The sequence below is a fragment of the Trachypithecus francoisi genome, unplaced genomic scaffold, assembly GCF_009764315.1.
Source record: "Trachypithecus francoisi isolate TF-2019V2 unplaced genomic scaffold, Tfra_2.0 Lachesis_group19, whole genome shotgun sequence".
In the NCBI taxonomy this organism is placed as follows: domain Eukaryota; kingdom Metazoa; phylum Chordata; class Mammalia; order Primates; family Cercopithecidae; genus Trachypithecus; species Trachypithecus francoisi.
Genome location: NW_022681464.1, coordinates 13,727,224 through 13,748,670, shown reverse-complemented (window position 1 = coordinate 13,748,670; position 21,447 = coordinate 13,727,224). Strand labels below are relative to the sequence as shown.

Below are 21,447 nucleotides of genomic sequence, written 5' to 3'. Positions count from 1 at the left end.
TCAGAATACAGGGTATTCAAAATAGGTGAAAACATAGGATAAACTTTTTTTTTTTTTTTTTTTTTTTTGAGTCTCGCTCTGTTGCCTTGCTTTAGTGCAGTGGTGTGATCTCGGCTCACTGCAACCTGTACCTCCTGGGTTCAAGCAGTTCTCCTGCCTCAGCCTCTCGAGTAGCTGGGACTACAGGTGCCCGCCACCAGGCTGATTTTTTTATTTTTAGTAGAGACTGGGTTTCACCATGTTGGCCAGGATGATCTCAATCTCTCGACCTTATGATCTGCCCGCCTTGGCCTCCCAAAGTGCTGGGATTATAGGCGTGAGCCACCGCCTCTGGCCAGGATAAACTCATTTTCTAGTAGTATGTTAATTGTATTTTCAGATAATATGCTCTGTGGTGTTTTTTTGTTTGTTGGTTGGTTGGTTTTTTGCCTCTAAATGTAAAAGAATAGGTGCAATTGGTAATCTGGGGTTGAGTGGCGGAGGGGTGCATTATACACAGTTTCCCCTAGTGGAAACTCTAGTGTATTTATTGTGCTCTTACAATTCTTTTGTTCAGTCAGCGTTTCTCATACTGTATTTTGATTAAGTTTTATACTAGACACTTGTTGTTCATTATTTATAGTTTCAAAACACCTAATTTGTTTGTTTGTCTTTTCAGAACTTTTTTAGAAAATATGCACCAAGTGAGAATGGGCCAAATGGGATTAGTGCTGAGGTCATGGACACTTACGTTAAAAGCTGTGGTAGGTGTTTCAGGCTGTTCCTTTCCATTGATCAAATAAAGAAGAGCAGGCCATGCTGATACTGCCATAATCATAAACATTGAGAACATGTTAATATTAAAATGCTCTGTAGGAAGAGTAAAAGATAAATGTTGATTAAAGTAGTCATTAATGCTTTGACATAAGAGTAGTAACAAGATGTAAATTAGATTTAGTCTTCAGGGATATATCTTTGCAATCACTGAACTGTTTTATAATTGCAATTTATCTCTTCCTGGAAGCTGTTAATTTTCCATTAGATTTCTCCATTTTTGAATAACAGAAACTAAGTAGACCATGGGAAAAGTCTCAATCAGAAATAATTGTGCTTTAGATAAAGTTTAAGAGCTAAGATAATGGTGCTTCATTAAGAGGGTGCCCTCATGGTATTTTAGAGTCAGTTCTTATGGTCCATTCCTAGAAATAAGTAAGCAGTAGTAGTATTTCCTAGATATATATAGTACGTGACATAGGGATTAATTTTTATTCTCCAGGCGTTTATGCCTGACTTCATGAAGCTTATATTCTAGAGGAGTTTTTTTTTTTCATTTTCTTTTGTTTTTTCTTTTCTTTTTCTTTCTTTCTTTTGTTTTTTTTTCCTGGATACAGGGTCACAATCTGTCACCCAGGCTGACTAAAGTGCAGTGGCGCAATCACAGCTCACAGCAGACTGGACCTCCCAGGCTCAGGTGATTCTTCCACCTCAGCCTGCCGAGTACCTGGGACTGTAGGAGGTGTGCAGCACCACACCTGGCTGATTTTTTTTTGCATTTTTGTAGAGACGGGGTTTTGGCATGTTGCCCAGACTGGTCTCAAACTCCTGGGCTTCAACGATCACCTGTTTTGGCCTCCCAGAGTGCAAAGATTGCAGGCATGAGCCACCATCCCCAGTGTGTTTATTTTTTTATTTAGTTTTTTTTTATAACTAGATTGTTTAAGGGAGGATTGATAAAGGAATTGGCACTAGAGTTGAGCCCTGAATGGCATAGGGTATATGATATGTTATAACTTATATAAGTGCTATATTTATGCTTATGTCCATATTTTTGCCTATGCTTAAGCTGGGAGAGCAAGAAGAGGGCTTTCTAGTTAATTGTTAAGACTATATTTAAACTTGCATATTGTTTTCTAGTTTAAAAGTTGCTTTCTATTTTTGTACTTTTCACAACACCCCTGTGAAGTCACCTTCCAAATTATTTTGTACCTTATTCTCAAATTTATTCTTGATGATACATTTTTGTCTGAAAAACAGAAAATGAAGTTTGAGAATATGGAAATAAAATTGTGTTTGTATATATTACAATCCTTTATAGTTTTAATTCTTGTATTTACTATAGGAATATAAATGTATATTACATGTAACTGAATTTGCTCAGAAACATGATTGCATGCAGTATTTAAAGACTTAAAATCACTGAAGGTTTTGAGAGAAAATGTTTCCCCTTGTCCTCTTACTCTGTATTTCTCTCTCTCTTCCCTCCCTCCTTTCTTGTTTTCCTTCTTTCTTTTGAATGCCCCTTTTCTGTTCTGTTTTTCTCAGACCTTCAAGTCTATGTTTTCTGTGATCTAAAAAATTACATATCATCTAAAGGCTCAACTAGGCTGAACATCCAAGATGGATCACTCACAGGATTGGCAGATTATACTGTCTTAGCTAGGCTTATAGTGAATCACCTACACATGACCTGTCCCTGGCTTGGGCTTCTCAGAACTGGGTTCCAAGAGCAAATATTCAGACAGACAGGAAATGGAAAATACTGGTTTCTGAAGGCTAGGGCTGGGAAGTTGGTACTGTATCACTTGTGTTATATTCTGTTGTTCAGAGCAGTCCTAGAGCCTTCCTGGATGTGAGGGGACAGAATATATATAGATCCAAGCTCTGGATGAAAAGGATGTCACAGAATTTGTGGCCATTTCCCTTAGTACCTTATTGCATGAGGTGTTTTACATACCCCCAAATAATTATCTTTTATATTTTTACTTGTAGCATAGTTACTGTAAACCTTTTAAAGTCATAAATCTGTTTAATAAAGAAATACTTTTTCCACACAAAATACATGCACATACACTTGCCCTGTCAGTATTGACTAAAATTTGAAAATTCTGCTCATTTAGTAAAATTATTAGAATGGTATGTTACAGATACGTGCTTAATGTCATACCATTGTGTCTTTTGTATAATGGTCCATTTTTTTCCCCAAGAGCTAATGAAAATATGACTGACTTTTTCATGGGGAAAGAATAGCAATTTAAATTTTCTTACCTATTGGACAGTTAAATTCACATTACCTCTTGTTTCTCCCTTTTTTCCCAACATTTCACATGTGTTCATCCTTCAATAACTGATTTAATGGCAGCTTTTCTCTTCATCTAGAATAGCCTTCTGTTTCCTATATGGCTTCCTGTATGACAAAATAATCTGTGTGTAACTTCCAGTTTAGAAAATAATGTTTTAAGGTTTTTGCAGGGTGTAAGAAAAAACAATTGATAATAGTTTTGGTGACATCTTTTCCAGATTAAAGTCTCAAGTCTGTATCATGCAGCTAAATGTGGGAATACTGTTTATTCTCACATACACACATATCTTTACTAAGTAAAGGGAAATAGGATCAGTGGTTTATTTGTCTTTATAATTTTCTTTAAGTCAAAGTTTTTTTTATAAAAACAATTTCAAGATGTTTTGCATCTCACATGGAGTAAAAAAACTAACAACATTGTTTTAACAAGATTTTCTTGGACAGAAATAGTGTTTCCATTATTGTATGAAGAATAATTTTTGCTAAAAATTTTCTAGCAAATTTATTTCAGGTCATCTTAAATCATTCTGAGTATTTTCTTTTTTTTTTGAGATGGAGTCTCTGTCGCCCAGGCTGGAGTGCAGTGGCGCGATCTCGGCTCACTCCACCTCCTGAGTTCACGCCATTCTCCTGCCTCAGCCTCCCGAGGAGCTGGGACTACAGGCGCCCACCACCACGCCTGGCTAACTTTTTGTATTTTTTTTTAGTAGAGACGGTGTTTCACCCTGTTAGCCAGGATGGTCTCGATCTGACTTCGTGATCCGCCCTCCTCGGCCTCCCAAAGTGCTGGGATTACAGGCGTGAGCCACCACGCCCAGCCCAAATCATTCTGAGTGTTAATTGTCTCCTCAACGTTTCTGAGGATTATCCCATTCTTACCTCACATGTTTTGTTGTTGTTTTTCAGGATGTAGCCTTGTTTGAAGTGCCCTGCTGAGTATTGACACTTTAAACTATTGAAGCACTCTAAATTTTCATCTTTACTATTAAATATGACCATATGTCAATACATATATTTCACTTGACTAAATATATTTATCAGAATGACCATCCAACATATTTATGACCATAACCCAATGAGGCAGGGCAAAAGACCCTTATTCATTTTCCATTTCCATGTCACAATGAAATAATCACTCTCAAACAAATTTGATGATGAGTCGTTTATATAAATATTTTGCTTTATAATTAGGATTAAGCATAATTCATGTATATCTAGTTACATGAAAATTTTAGGTCAGAATTAACTGTTGCAACACGGGTGAATCAGTATTCTGTATTCTGTAGAGATAGCTAAACAACTTAAATAGTGACAAAAACCAATTGTATTTTATAATTTTAAAAAAATGGGAATAGTGAATAGGTCTGAATTGAACAACTCAGCTGCACTGATGTACAGTGATGTTATTTTTGAAAATTGCAGAAGTTTCTCTTGTCTTCATATGCACGTTATCAGTAGTTTAGTACCCTTGAGTAGCAGCTAGATTTCTAAGAATCACATATTAGAGAACCTAAGTGTACTAAGTTCTCATGTGTTCTCAGGGTACTCTACTGAGTTTCTCTTTAGGGATATCAAATTTAATATCCCTCAGTAAGTCACTTAGTTATTTTTCAATGGGGAGTCTTTAGTCAGTTTTGAAGTTGCATGTATTGTGGCAGTTTTAGAGCAGTGCTACTTAAAGTGTGATATGTGGACCCACAGTATTGGGTTTACCTGGGAACTTGTTTGTATTACAGAATCTTGGGCCTTGCCCCGATTCTGTGATCAGAATCTGCATTCTAACAGGATTTTCAGGTGATTCTTAGGTTCATAATACACTAGAGTTTAGAGAAGACTTCTCAGCCTTTGGTGTGCATAGTAATTTTTGAAAGCTTGTTACAGTGGAATTGTGGCTGCTGCCACTAGAAGTTCTGATTCAGTAGGACTGAGGTAAGGTTGAAGAGTTTACATATTTAATAAGCTTTCAGGTGATAGTGATACTGCCAGTCTGTGGGATCACATTTTGTGTAACAATGCTCTAGATCAAGGGTCAGTAAGACTTTTCCCTAAAGCTTTGCAGGTAGTATTTTAGGCTTTTCAAGTCAGATGATCTGTATGACCGTTCAACCCTGCCATTGTAGTGCTCAAGCCAGTATGTAAATGAATGGGTATGACTGTGTTCAAATAAACTTTACAAAAACTGAAGGGAGCCAGATTTGGCCATCAAGCTGTAGTTTTTTCTCCCTTCATCTAGATACCCTTTAAGTCCTCCTCAGTGGACCACTAAATGTTATCATTGCATTCCGCTGCAGTTAACATAATGTACCTATAGTGACTTAATCATAAGAGTTTATTTCTCTTGTGACAAAACTAGTTGTAAGAGATTGCTGTTGTTCCAACTATTTAAGGTGGTTAGGGCCAGGTGAAGGCTCTGTGATTCTCTTGCCCTTTTCCTTATGGTCTCAAATAACTGCTGCAACTACAGTCATCATGTCTCAATCTAGACAGGAAGGAGAAAAGACCTGAAGGGCTAACCTCCAGCTGAGTCAGCCCTTTGCTTAAAACTGCTCTCCATGCATCTACATTTGCTTACATTTCATTGGACACAAATTCCAGCCCAGTGACTTTGGACAATACCATTAATTCTTGGAGCCTGAAGTTTTTCATTTGAAGGATGGTTATCATACTTAACTGGCATCATTAAAAGGGTTAGAAATGATGAATATGATATGCCTAGCTAAGAGCCTAGTCTTCAGTGCATTGTATAACTGTGATTATTATTAATACTATTTTTCCAATAATGATACATTGCTTAAGTTGCTTTTGGACTTCTGAAATGGCCTTCAGAACCTGAGTCAAATGAACTATATTATTTATTGAATTTGAGCAAGGTTATAAGTTCATTAACAGGTCGTCCCATCTTGTTTTTACACATGGGCTGAAATAAACAGGTTTTGGTAAATATTGCTATAGTTTTATATGTGTGCAAGTTGTATTTATTGTCAGGTTATTAATGGTAGAAATAAACATAGTAAAAAAAAAAAACCTCCAAAAAGGTGCTATTTGCTACATTCTGTGTAAGTAGTTTCAATAAATGCTAAATTTTCAGACTTTTTTTTAGAAGAAAAAGGAAACAGAATACAGCTAGAGCCAATGCCTCTGCTTTAGTCTTGATCATATAATTTTTCTTAATGCTTTAGAAGATTATTGCGTGAACTTCATAAATGTCTTTACCACTCAAATGAATGCATTTGGTTTTCTATCTGCTTCCATGTCAAGATTATTTTTCCACAGACTGAAAAAAAATTTAACCCTGCATTTACTTATGTTATCTTATAGATAACGTGGTTATGAGTTATGAGATAATTGACAGTTGACTTTATTATGTGTATTTCTGTAGATACTTCTTTTTTGATGTCATCTTTAACTGTGTCCAATTTGATATTAGAATTGCTAGGCCCGTGTTATAATTAAGGTCTCCTTAACTTAAGTTTTGATGCAAGTGACTTTTGTAATTTCACAGAATTCTGCAAGATTTTCTGTTTTAAATAGTACTTTGAGTTTCAAGTGACAGACATAGAGTTAAAGATTGCATATTTGAGAATTTAGATGAGAAACCAGAGACATTAGAAAACAATTGATAATAAAGTTGCACAAACTGCTTTTATATTCAGTAGAATGTATAACCTGGTTTGCATTTGTTTTCACATTTTTTTAACTGTTATTGCAGCAGGATATTGCGTGATCACGTATATACTTGGAGTTGGAGACAGGCACCTGGATAACCTTTTGCTAACAAAAACAGGTAACAATTAATGGCATACATACATGTATTTACATTGTAGACATACATTGTATTTACCCATGGTTTTTACCCCTGAATCTATTTACTAGTAAGATAAATTGTGGCCGGGCACGGTGGCTCACGCCTGTAATCCCAGCACTTTGGGAGGCCAAGGTGGGCAGATCACCTGAGGTGGGGAGTTCGAGACCAGCCTGACCAACATTGAGAAACCCCGTCTCTACTAAACATACACAATTATCTGGGCGTGCTGCACATGCCTGTAATCCCAGCTACTCTGGAGGCTAAGACAGGAGAATTGCTTGAACCTGGAAGGCAGAGGTTGCAGTGAGCTGAGGTCGTACCATTGCACTCCAGCCTGGGCAACAAGAGCAAAACTCCGTCTGGGAAAAAAAAAAAAAAAAGATGAGTTCCATAAGTGAAGATAAACCAGAGAGTCTTAAAAATTCCTTTAAATGTTACCTTGGAAGAACATTTAGGGATAGTCCTTTCCCTTGTAAGAATTGCTTTAGTAGTAATCCTGCAGATGATCATTTTGCACACAACTGCTGTACTAGAAATGCCTCTTTTTATGGAAAGCCCATAATGGATACAAGCAGCTTAGTCTCTTACTGTATAGCTCTAATTAGATTGTTAAAATGTCCTTTCTCTTACAAAGTGTGCTTAATTCACTTTAATATCTACTTTTAATTATTTCCTTTTCCCCTTGGAGTTCTGTGGGGTAATCATTCTCAGCACCCTTTGTCCTGACAACTCTTTAGCCCTATGTATTTATCTTTATGCAGACAGCTTCCAAACTTACAGCTTTTTACCTCAGTCTGTTTCGTTAACTTCAAATTGAAATATTGAACTGCTTACTTGAAATTCTCATTATATATGGCCAGTTGTAAAAGTTTATCCTTTCCTCTACTACCTACCTAAAACCTGCTTCTCACCTCATTTTCCCATTTCAATAGATAGCAAGATCACCTACCCAGTTGTTCAAGCTCTAGACCTCAAAGTCATTCTTAATATGTCTCTTGGCCTCATCTCATATACTGAACCTGTTAGCAAATCTTGTCTACTCCTCAACTCCAAAATAGATCATGAAGTTACCTACTGTCTCTTCATATTTACTACTTTCACCCCACTTGAAGCAACCAATACATGTTGCCTAAACAATTTGAATGAAATCTGAACTCTTTACTGGGGCCTTGTGGCTTGTCCAGGCAGGCCTTTTGTCTGAATGTCAAACCACTCCTGCCTCAGACAACAGCCTTTGTTATTTTCTCTTTCTGGAAAGTTCTTTATTCAGATCTTTGCAGGGCTGACTTAAGTTGAAATTCTAATGGCATAACTTTAGAGAAGCCCTTTCTAACTCTTTGATCTGTAATAACATATCTGCCTCTTCCTCCAGTGCTCTCTACTTATTACTGTTTTGTTTATAGCACTTATCACTAGCTGAAGTTACCTTTTTTGTTTAATTCAACAACTATTTATTGAACACCTAGTAGATGCTGGGTGTTAACAGAACAGACAGAAATCCTTGCTCTCCTAGAGCTTGTTGAGTTCTTATCATTGTCTTCTCCCATTCAGGATGCAAGTTCCATGAGAACAGGAACTGTTGTCGGTTGGGGTTACCCCATGCCTCCAGACCTTGAATAACATCTAGCTAAGGTGTTCAATAAGTCAGTGTTGAATTAATGATGAATAAATGCTTCTGTTCTTCCATGATCCTTTTTCTTTTCTGGCCTAAATAATTCAAGTTTCTTCAGCCTTCTGCAGAAAACAGATGTTTACATTACTCTTTAAATTGGTCTCTCAAAACATTTTCTGTTTTGTTTGTATTTCTCCAAATTGTGATAATAATTTAACATAATACATCAAGAACAGTCTAATTATTAATATAATGACCCTATTATGTAATTTAGAATGTCATATATTCAGTTTTTAATTATTACATACGGAAGATCATCTGATAGAACTTGCATGTGTGATGTCATGTCTGTGTCAAAGCCAGTCAGTCTCCTTAATCACCAAGACCAAAAGAATATAATCCGATTTTCGTGGATATTCTTGGCTGATTTGCTAATTTAGCAGAGGATATTTATAAAAAAACATTATGGTGTGTTTGGAGAGAGCTGTAATTTGAAAGTTTCATGTGTTATTTTCACTAGCTCTTTTTATTGGTGGAATCTTTTAACCACAAGAATTAAGCAACAAAAATGATTCCATTTGTTTCTAGATTGTAATCATTTACAACTACAATGGAATTCTTTAATATAAAAAGTAGTATTACATCTGTAATATTATATTCAAAAATTCTACTTGATTTTTTTTTGGAAATTGATAAACAGTGTAAAACTTTCTCTGTTGGACTTTGAAAAGTACCCTCGTGTATGTGTATTTGTGTGTGTGCGTGTGTGTGTTTTAATGGGGGTATTTAAGAGTAAAACCAGAAGGAAGAGTCTACGTAATATACTTTTTTGGCCCAGGTCTCAGTTACTTGTTTAATGGAAATTGAATTAAATCTTAGAAACAGAAGCTTTAAGCTTTTGTTAACAGTTTTCCACTAGAGGGTGCTCCAAATTTGCTTTTTAGAAACCAAAACTTTAGCCTAAAATGTGCATAAGTAAGATGCACCTTTTTTTTCCGGTTAAAACAGCAGTTCATTTTTTCTTAACTGCTCTGTAATTCTTTCATCCAGTCACGTTATGCAGTTAGCATTTTAAATCTTTCTTACTAGGATACATGTTTTCAAATTTTTAGTTTTGGTTTGGATGAAATTAGATTCTATAAGGAGAGACTGAGTATGTCAAGACAAATAGAAGTATAATGCATTTCTCAACTTCTAACAATTTAAAATATTTTTTAAAAATTTTGTGTCTCTAGTCATTTTTACTGAGAGTCTGTATTTCAAAGCGGTTTTAAGTTACATTTCATATATGTTATAAATAGACCTTGTATAGTTCAAAGTTAATTTTGAATGTGTCTCATTGCAGGAAATATTTTCCAATGTTGTTAGTTTAAAAATGCCTCAACTATCATGAAGATTTGTCCATTATATATTTTATTATGCCTTCAAATTGAAAACTTTGGGCCGGGCGCGGTGGCTCAAGCCTGTAATCCCAGCACTTTGGGAGGCCAAGACGGGCGGATCACGAGGTCAGGAGATCGAGACCATCCTGGCTAGCACGGTGAAACCTCGTCTCTACTAAAAAATACAAAAAACTAGCCGGGCGAGGTGGCGGGCGCCTGTAGTCCCAGCTACTCGGGAGGCTGAGGCAGGAGAATGGAGTGAACCCGGGAGGCGAAGCTTGCGGTGAGCTGAGATCCGGCCACTGCACTCCAGCCTGGGCGACAGAGCGAGACTCCGTCTCAAAAAAAAAAAAAAAAAAAAAAAAAACTTTGGGTTCTCTTATGTAACTGTCCAATCTTTCAATGGCTGATGGAGCATTTTTTGATAATCAAGTCACATTTCTCTTTCTGCAAGACATAATACCTTTGTTTTCTGTTCTCATTTGCCAGCACAAGCAGGTTTAGAGTCTAAGGTTCTGCTTTAAAGTGGTTTTGAATTGTAATCAGACTTCCACTGTATCATCTGTGTCTAGCTTTTTGATATGGGGGATGGAGCAGAAGAAGGAGACATGCAGATTTCATTTTGCTGATATTTTTGGGGGACTTACCCCAGGCAAACTATTCTACCCTGTAAATATAGATTAAATAGAAAATGATCCAGCTAAGAACTCTGGGCGTGTGAAAGAAAATGATTCACTGCATATAGAGAATGTCAAAATCCATACAAGAGTAATGTTCCGAAATGCAAAATATTCATCGCAATTATGGATTTCCCAGCCTTTTTTTTTTTTTTGGCCCATGCTTTGTTTTTGAGTACTTTGAACTTGGTTGATGTTTACTCAGCTTGTGCAGCAGAGGGCGCTGTGTATCCACCATAAATGTAAAAGTTTAGCGTCAGTGTATTGTCATGTGATTAATAATAACGCTGTTTTCTTGAAACAAATATGGGGTGAATGATATTTTATTAGTGCATTACTATCGAATTCTTATTACTATAGAATTCTTTGGACAGGAAATTACAAAGCTAGACTGTGATGTGGGGTTGAAAAATAATAGATTTTTCCCCCCCAGAGTTATTGTCCTTAGGAGAAGCTTTAAAAACCTTACTTAGAGCAATCAGTTGTGGCAGGATTCAAATGAAATGTAGTTTGAGTTTATCCCAGCTCTTTGGAGAAAGGTTAATTGTTTTTGTTTTTGAGAGTTTGAGGAAAGAGGGAGACGCAGTACAACTGAAAAATATGTTCATTGCTTATGGTATACTTTTTAATACAATCAGTATTTGAAATTCATTTGTAAATGACTGAAAAACCTTCACAAACGTAAACAGGGAACTGCTATCTGGAAAGCTAATGGAAAGATCATTGTGAGTCCTAAGGATGGCTCTCCTGATCTTGAGTTGCCATTTGTGAGAGAGGTAGTAGCTTTTTTGTCTGCCTTGCCACTTTAAAGTAATACGCTTTGAACTTTTTGTCAGAAAGCTCAAAGTAAAGAAAAATGGTTATTCTTATTGTTATCTTAATTGGACATTTTCTTTCAGTATAGCTCCTGTAATACAGCGTTCTCTAGGGGGACAGAACTAACGGAATATGTGTGTGTGTGTGTGTTTGTGTGTGTGTATACACACAGAGGAATTTATTAAATATTAACTCACACATTCACAAGGTCTCACTATAGGCCATCTGCAGGCTGAGGAGCAAGGAGAGCCAGTCTGAGTCCCAAAACTGAAGAACTTGGAGCCTGGTGTTCGAGGGCAGGAAGCACACAGCGTGAGAGAAAGATGTAGGCTGGGAGGCTAGGCCGGTCTCTCTTTTCACATTTTTCTGTCCGCTTATATCCTAGCTGTGCTGGCAGCTGATTAGTTTGTGCCCGTCTAGAGTAAAGGTCTGCCTTTCCCCAGCCCACTGACTCAGATGTTACTCTCCTTTGGTAACACCCTCACAGAGACACCCAGGATCAATCCTTTGTATCCTTCAATCCAGTCAAGTTGACAAGTCAGTATTAACATCACAGCTTCTATCCTGATTTTCTGTATTATTCTTTAATTTTATGTGAAATTGACTATTTTTTAGACCAAGAAACAGTGTTTCATAGTGGGTAATTTGTTCAGCTCTAAAGACAAATTTTGCATTTATTTCACCCCTCACACATTGGGTGACTTTGGGTAAGTTACATAATATACCAGTAACTCACTCTCTTCTTCTGAATCTGTAAATAATAACAGAACCGCTCTCCTGGTGGTGCTGTGAGGTTTGAATGAGATAAGTAGATTTTTGCTTGGTACTGAGCACATAGTACACATTCCTTAAGGGCTATTAGGTTTTGTTTGCTTGTTTCTTTTACAACCGTGAGATGAATAATGCCTTTTTTTTTTTTTTTTTAACTTATGTAGTTGTTATTTGGACTCATGCTGTTAGAAGAAAATAGTTAATATATTTCAAAAATTTCTTTTTCCCACTTTCTATAATTTGAGTATTTGACTTCTCCAAATCTCATGTTCAAACTTCATCCCCAGTGTTGGAGATGGGATCAAATGGGAAGTGTTTGGGTCATGGCGGTGGATTCTTCATGAATGACCTGGTACTGTGCTGGAGGTAATGAGTGAGCTCTTCTGTTAGTTCCGTTGAGAGCTGGTTGTTAAAAAAGAGCTTGGCACCTCCCCTCTCATGCTACTATGTGATCTCAGCACATGCCAGCTCCTCTTTGCGTTTATAGATTATTGATCTTTGATACTGAAAACTATTATTGAAAAATATTGCATCATTGTGTTTTTAACTGAGTGAAAACTGCTAACCTAGTATATTGTAAGGGTTTAAGTAATAAGTATTGGGAACAGTGAGTGGGAGTATAGATATCGGAAACCTTTTCAATTCTGAAAATACAGGTTTTGCTATAAGAATAAATTGCTGTTTGTTACCTTCTTTATTTCTAGGTGTAGCAGTAGGGCAGTAGGAAAGATACAACATTCACATAAGACAAAAGGCATTTTATGGAAAAAAATGGTAAATAAATGTCAGGTTATATATAAAAAATTGAAGAGTAGGAAACTCACTGGAGTAGGGTGTCAGGGAAGATTTTTTGAAGTTGAGAATTATGTGGAATCTTTAAAAAATAGAGTTTGGATTATAAGGAACAGCAGAAGAGAGTCAAGTATAAGGGGGAAGAGTAAGAAGAGGTATGAAAAACAGAATGAATACAATTTTGACATTGGACACGTTTAATTATTAAACAAAATAGAAATTTAAAATAAACTTTACCATTAAATACTGTCAAAGAGAATAGTTTATATTCTCTTTAATCCAAGAATTACAAATGCCTTGAACTACGATTTTAGAAATAAGTTCACGTTATTTATGCAAATAACAGGAAATTTTAATTAGCACCTCTTACTCCCTGTATTTTGCAAGTTGGAGACAAAAGGAGGTTAACAACCAGTTTGTTTTATGTATACTTTATTTCTTGACTGTTTAAGGTGGTAGATTTGAATAAGATCATACTCTCTGAACTTCTTAAACATTTTTTTAAATTTCATTATGTGTGTTTTTTGAACCTTTACAAATTTCATTTTCAGATATTAACTTTAAAAAAAAAAACATTCCCTTCAGTATTTATGAAGATGAGTTTTCTTAAAACATTACATTAATAGGCTTTTTTTGAAAATACATGGCTATTTAACTTGCAAAGCATAATAATGGTTTCATTGTTAGATACTGAATCTTCTACATCTTTTAATTAAGTAATAATCCTGTTCTTTGAGAGTCTTCTGACAAGAAGGATAGAAATACACTCTTCATTTCTAAACAGTGATATATAGCCAATATTGGAATTCCAGTACTTCCTGTAATGAAATGAAGAAAACTGGGATAGGTTTCCTATTAAAAGGATGGAGCCCTTTAAATAAACCATGTGTGATGGCAGTTTTGTATCAAACATTGATACAAACTTGGTCATCTGTTCAAGTGTATTGGTAACAAAGTATTATTTAAATAATTAAAACTAAGGAAAATTTGTCTACATCTGTAATGTTATGAACTTCTTATTTCTTTACCTCTTATGGGGCAGAATAGTGTGTATCCAACAAGGTAAAAGATAAATGAAAACTTCAAAATGAGAATAAAGTACCAAAAGAATTGCTTAGCTTAGTTGAGCAGAGGACACATACTTAGTTGAAGGTGGTAACATGGTTAACAGAAATTGATCCTGAACTTTTCATCAGCTATGGAAAACTGAAATCATAAGATACTCCCCTTGAACCTTAAGAGACTATAGGGATGTTGCTTTTCCAGTGGGTACTGAAGTTATCAAATTCACTTTTGTAGAACTGGTTCCTCATATTTGTTGAATTATGGACTTTACTTGGGAATCTGGTGAAGTGTATTGATCTCCCCGCAAAATCAGTTTCATTGTACTTAGAGACCATCAAAGCCCATTTTGGGATTCCGAAAGACTAGTTTTTCCGTCATAAATCATTCAGTGATTTCTTTTAATGGAAATGAAACCCCCCCGTGTTGACACTTTATGATCTTAAATATGTACAACATGGAACCTCATAATTGTGCTTACTCTTACATACTGTACAATGAAAACAGATTTATAAATCTGTGTTACAGATTAGTAAAATTTAACAACATTAAAATGATAGGTGATATATTATTACAACTGAATTGCTATTTATGCTAAGAATATGGTTTTTTACATTTTTCCTTTCTAAATTTTTTTTTTTTTGAGTAATGATAAATTAGCTGAAGGATTCATCTCAGGAATAAAGAAATGATTTTCCGTTATATGAAGGGCACTGTGCTTAAACTTTAGCACAAAAAATTTGCTACAAGTTTCTAATTTCTGCTGATACCTTAAAATGTTATCCAGGCTCTAACTGTCTTTGATTCTGAAGACTTATAAATAGAATTTAACATAGGTTACCATTACTTTGACACGATTTTAGGCATAATTTTGTCTGAATGAATGAGTTAAAATGAGTTAATTATGTTTCGAAGGCCACTCTCAAACCTGCAGTTAGAAATATCGAAGAATTTAATAGGCTTCATCTTGAACTAATATTCTTTGTGAAGAGACATCTTGAACTAATATTCTTTATGAAGAGATAACTGTGTGACATATCCTCTACCAATTTCTTTTTTTTTTTTTTTTTGAGACGGAGTCTCGCTCTGTCACCGGGACTGGAGTGCAGTGGCCGGATCTCAGCTCACTGCAAGCTCCGCCTCCTGGGTTCACGCCATTCTCCTGCCTCAGCCTCCCGAGTAGCTGGGACTACAGGCGCCAGCCACCTCGCCCGGCTAGCTTTTTGTATTTTTTAGTAGAGACGGGGTTTCACCGTGTTAGCCAGGATGGTCTCGAACTCCTGACCTCGTGATCCGCCCATCTCGGCCTCCCAAAGTGCTGGGATTACAGGCTTGAGCCACCGCGCCCGGCCCTCTACCAATTTCTTTAAGATAATTCTGGTAACAAATGAGTTTCTTGTCAACATCCAGGCAAACTCTTCCACATAGACTTTGGATATATTTTGGGTCGGGATCCGAAGCCTCTTCCTCCACCAATGAAGCTGAATAAAGAAATGGTAGAAGGAATGGGGGGCACACAGAGTGAGCAGTACCAAGAGTTCCGTAAACAGTGTTACACGGCTTTCCTCCACCTGCGAAGGTAAGTTGATGCTTGGCACAGAGAATTTGGGTACATTTATTTTATTTTATATAATAAGAGAAGGAGTTGTTTAAATGTATGCATTCTTTAGCATTGATCACTTTATCAAAATGACAAAGGCAACAGTATTTCCTGTCTTATATTTAATACCAATTTTGACAGACTGTCAAATATCAAAGGAAAAAGACATAAACTTTCTCGCTTTCCCACTATCTCATCACTATATCCCACCAGGCAGGAAGCTGGCATCACATAAGATGAAGCAAACATGGAGACTTCCAACTCAGTGGGTTGATGTCACTTTAATAAAGTGTACTTTGACAGTACTGAGATAGAGAAAAGGTTAAGAAACTTCATACCATTCAGATCTGCCTGAAGACAGTCCCGCAGTATTACAGTCACCTACTGGGTTCTCTTCCTTCTCCCTAGCTGACTTCCTATTTCTTTATCAAAGAATGTAGGATATAACTTCTTTAGAGTGATGTTAGTTCAATCATTTTTATTCTTTAACAACCTTAGTTTTGGGTACTTTTTAGGAATATTGAAAAGTTTGCTCAATGATTGAAGTAAATGTTAAATATGATTTTTATCTCTTTTTAACACATCATCAGTCATTCTGCTACAAAAAAAATGTTTTTTCTCCATCCTTTTTTCGTCAACGCCACTAAATCTGTGCTTCCTTCTTCCTAATTTACTTAGGACTGACTATCATATGTCATCAGGGAGGAAAATAAAGTCATGTTTGATAAATTCAGGATATGGCTCTGATGATTATTAGTCAAAAATGACAGGATCATTTGACTCTAATGTTGTTTTCAGCCCAACTATGCAAAATGACTTTTTCTTAGTCCAGCAGAAAATCCCAGTCCAGGAAACATATATATATGCTCTTCCAGGTGAAAATATAACCAATAGATAGCAAGTTGCCAGTGCATGTGGGTTCTGTCTCCTTTGTCTTCATAACCTTTGTAACCTTGATTACTCATACAGTGTTTAGTACGTAGGCACTCGTTGTATGTTTATTCATTGAGAACTCTTCGTATTTGTATGAGAACCCTCAGAAGTCCTGCTTCTGATCTAGTGTGAGGCCATGTTCCCAGTTGATGTTGATGTGCTGGTCCTAAAAGACTGGTTTTCTTATAGTAATCGGGTTTCATTTATGCAATGACTAGGTCTTCGTTGTAAACTCAGTCTTTTCCACGTATCACAAACCCTGTAACAGGCGTTTTACAAATGGCCATGTTATTTATCCTTTGGGTGGCAGAATGGCTCAGTTTTACCCTCCAGAAATGCTAAAAGAATAATGAGAAAATCAGTGCTCTTTAGATTTGTTTGGTGATGCAGAAGCACTTTCAGAGAGATGAGAGTGCCATTTAATATCTGGGATTTTTAATTTAAAATAGCCAAAGCCCGTAGAAAACTTAAGTCGAACCATGGACATCTCAGGGAGGTGGCAGACAAGATGGTAAGGAATGATAACTAGAGAAATGTTAAAGGTGCTCTTATTGAAAGCAGACGGAAAACAATGTGCTTTATAAACTGTCATTGGTAGAGGATTAGTAGCAATTCAATAGAATGAGAATACAGGCAGGTTATTAGTGGAGAGCCAAGGTTGACTTCCTCGCTACAAAGAAAAGCCACAGAGAGATTAAATAATTTTATGCAAAGTTTTAATGAAAACTATTTAACTTTTAACAATTTCCCTGTACTTCACTTTATATTATCTGGACCCAAATTGTTTGATCAACTTTTTTTTTGTTTTTTTGAGACAGGTTGTCACTCTCTCACCCAGGTTGGAGCGCAGTGGCATGACCATGGTTCACTGCAGTCTTGACTTCTGGGTTCAGGAGATCCTTCCACCTCAGCCTTGCAGGTAGCTGGAACTACAGGTGTATGCCACCATGCCCAGCTAATTTTTTGTGTTTTTTTGTAGAGACGGGGTGGGGTCTTGCTATGTTGCCCAGGCTGGTCTTAAACTCCTGGATTCAAGCTATCTGCCCAACTTGGCCTCTCAAAGTGCTGGGATTATAGGAATAAACCCACCGCACCTGGCCAACATTTATTTTTTAATATTGTATTTTAGAGTACGTTTTAGTTGGTTTTAAAAAATGCCTTCAAGGATGTAAGAATTAACCTGATAGTTGTTTGGAGCTAAGGTTATCAGTACTTTTATTAGGCTTTATAGGTATGACCAGCCCTGTTATTTTATAGTTTTTCTTGATAATGGATCAGTTTCTTCACAAAGAAACCACTGAATAACATCGTACCACATAAGCAGAGTAGGCCATTTAGAACTTAGTTATAAATGGTTACAAAATATATTATCAACTCTTATTAATCAGTACATATTGTCTTTCTCCCAACCCACACTTATGCCAAACACCATTTTTAGACCCTGATGTTACAAAGATGTTCTTTCTACATTTTTTGGTAAAGATTGTCAATAGTGAAATAAGGAATGCATTTAACCCACTGGGCATGGTGACTCACTCCTGTAATCCAAGCACTTGGGGAGGCTGAGGTGGGTGGATCACTTGAGGCCAGGAGTTCGAGACCAGCCTGGCCAACATGGTGAAACTGTGTCTCTACTAAAAAAGAAAATACAGAAATCCACCAGGTGTAGTGGTGCACGCCTGTAATCCCAGCTAGTAGGGAGGCTGAGGTATGAGAGTTGCTTAAACCCGAGAGACAGAGGTTGCAGTGAGCCAAAATCACACCACTGAACTCCAGCCTGGACGATAGAACAAGACTGTGTCTCGGGGAAAAAAAAAAAAAAGAAATGCATTTAACTGTATCAAGTAAGGTTCTCATATTGTCTCAGAGATGTTTGCCTAGTCACGAAGTATCAGTGACTTTATTGGTCACGTACATCATTGACGACATTGCTTCCCCTCTTTGAAGTAGTACACTTATTAAATAACATTTTCACAGGAACTCTGATTTTTGTGTCATGGAAAATAGAATGTAGAGGAAATTGACCTTTGAAATACTATAAGAACCTCAGTATAGTTAATGGATTTCTGTTTTCAGTAATGAAGGTTTTTCCTGAAAAATTTAAATTATCTTTGTATGACTAGAGTATAGCATGATAGTTGACATGAACGTGGGTAAGAGAAAGAGTTCAGTTTCCTTGAACGTTACATGCAACTTGCTTCTTTCTAAAAACCCTAATTATATCACATTCCATCTTGCAATCTTTGCTAGAATAGATTTTGCACACTTTCCCACCCTGTTATTATTATTTTTTAATCTTAGGTGGTCTAATACTGGTTTGTTGGCCAGGCGGGGTGGCTCATGCCTGTAATCCCAGCACTTTGTGAGGCCGAAGCAGGCAGATCACTTGAGGTCAGGAGTTTGAGACCAGCCTGGCCAACATGGTGAAACCCTGTCTCTACTAAAAATACAAAACTTAGCCTGGCATAGTGGAATGTGTCTGTAGTCCCAGTTACTTGGGAGGCTGAGGCAAAAGACTCGCTTAAACCTGGGAGGCAGAGGTTGCAGTGACCCGAGATCGTGCCACCGTACTCTAGTCTGGGTGACAGAACAAGACTCCATCTCAAAAAAAAACGTCAAGTGGCCTTTAAATTTGTGTTTCTGAATAGGACATTAAATGACTGCTCTGTTAAGTAAACACTTGCTATTTTGGTTCACTTGTGTCTTAAATGGAAAATGCAGGTTAATGACAACAGATGTAAAAGATTACTATCAAAGGTAGTGACAGATTCACACGAAGTATGTGGATGTCTAACCTTTATGTTTATTTCTGTTTCCCTTTCCTATAACAGTAGAAGCATGGATGGTTAAATTTAAATCAGGAGATAATCCAGAAAGCATTAGTATTTACCTTTTTTAAAAGGAACATCACATTCGACATCCTTAAAGGCAGATTTTTAACATTGATCCTGGCTGCCCATTAGAATCACCTGGGGAGCTTGTAGATGAGGTGGCAAGGGGGAAGGTCTGGGCTCCCTCATATTTAACTGGTCTGAGATTGGGCTCAGGCATTGATACATTTGAAAAGCTACCCAACTGAATCCAATGGGCAGCCAATCAAAATTGACTTTGTATTCTTCTCCTTATGTTACCTTCTGGTAGATTTCCCCATGTCAAGATGGGAAAAAATCATGTACCTATATAATCAACAAAGCGGAGTATAAATGATGGAGAGTTAGTTGAAAGAGCATCTTTTTATATATATATATATATAATATGTAACAGCTGATTGCATGCTGCTAGCATCGCATGCCTTGCAGCCCTCTCAAGTGGATCATCTGTATTTCCATAGAGAAGGGCTTATCTAACCCGTGGCCCCCAGGCCACATGCGGCCCAGGAAAGCTTCGAATATAGCCCAACACAAATTCATAAACTTTCTTAAATCATTATGAGATTTTTTTTAAGCTCATCAGCTATCGTTAGTGTTAGTGTATTTCATCTATATAGCCCAAGACAATTCTTCTCTCATTGTGGCCCAGGGAAACCAAAAGATGGGACACCTCTTATGTAGAAGCTTCATTATCATTATAAAGGGTTTCATTCTGGACCTTTATTTTTGGCCCCCCCTTACCATTTTCATCCAATCCTGTGACTTTCCATATGATCCCATTACTGATGACTTTCATATCACTAGCCTTCATATCTCCTCTGGGATATATCTGACATCTCTACTAAAAATCTAGTAGGCACCTCAAACTCTACATGTGTAAAATGAAATTCTTGAGTCCCTGTCTAAAATCCTGTTCCTCTTCCATGTAGCCTTTCCTGTCTTGGTGAATAACACTAGTGTCCCATTAGGCTAAACCCTTTGTGTCTTTCAGTTTCTCTATCCTCTCACCCTGACCTCCATTGAAACCATCAGCAAGGATTATCTATTTCATCTCCAAAATATAGCCTGATAGCCCCCATGTAGTTTCTTGTCCACCTGGAAGTCTGCGATATAGTTTCTGTACTTCGATTATTTTTCCCTTCAAGATGGCCAGTGTGAACTGTTAAAAATGCGTATCAACATGTGTCACTCCACTCCTTAAACTCAGTTGCTTCTCAGTGCATTTCAAATAAAACCATACCGCCCTAAGATGCCTCTTTCTCCCTGACCCATTTTCCTGTTGTTGTTTTTTCTCTTTTAAATCTTTTAATCAAGCAGACATAACATTATCATGTTTATCAGTTTATTATATTAGTTTCCACCCTCCTCCAGAATGTAAACTTCATGAGTGTGGGGACCTTGTTTGTTCAGTTCACCACTGTCTGTATCCCTAGTGCCCCCAACAGTGGATATAGTGAGTACTAAGTAAATTTTTCTTGGTTGAGTGAATAAAATGATTATATGAGTAGGAATGGAATAACATCTGTGGTATGCATTTATCAAGTCCCACAAATAAATTAGTAACTTAAAGCTAGGTTAAAGCTGTTTAGCTATTGTCATAACTTTTTTTTCCTAAGAGTTTAAGTGGGTTAGGGCCTGATTTGATTAGACTACATCAAGGTAGAAGTTTTTCATTATAGTTCCACTTGATTTTTATGAGGAATATAAAATTCAGAAATGAAGATAAAATAGATAACTTGAAACTCATATGGATAGTCATTTTTCTATACAAGTTCCATTAACATTACAGTATATTAAGCAGTTTTTAACAGTTTGTATTTTATTATTATTATTATCATTATAGATAGGTACGTAGCTGGGATAAAGATCCTGCATGATCCAAATTCTGCCCCCATCCCCTAGAGAAGACAATGCAAGACACTTGGTTGACGTTTTTACTGAAACAGCTAAAAACCTTCATTGCTGAAAACCAACGCTTTCCTTACATCCATCCTGAAGATCAAACCTGAATCTCTTTTTATCAGTGCTAAAGAGGGGCCACCAAGAGCCAAAGTGGAGAGGTCCCAGTG

The 21,447-nt window shown here is 36.7% G+C and overlaps 1 protein-coding gene across 3 annotated transcripts in view; it reads left to right on the top strand.

Moving 5' to 3' along the window:
* The window catches only part of PIK3C3 (phosphatidylinositol 3-kinase catalytic subunit type 3), a 131,908-nt gene that overhangs the window by 90,500 nt on the left and 19,961 nt on the right, over positions 1–21,447 (top strand). For all 3 annotated transcript variants that reach the window (XR_004429181.1, XM_033177880.1, XM_033177881.1), the window contains 3 exons: positions 659–743; positions 6,768–6,842; positions 15,386–15,554. Coding sequence is in view for 2 of the 3 variants with exons in the window: in XM_033177880.1 (XP_033033771.1) it covers positions 659–743; positions 6,768–6,842; positions 15,386–15,554 (329 nt within the window). In the remaining variant the exon portion in view is untranslated. The remainder of the gene's footprint in view (positions 1–658; positions 744–6,767; positions 6,843–15,385; positions 15,555–21,447) is intronic.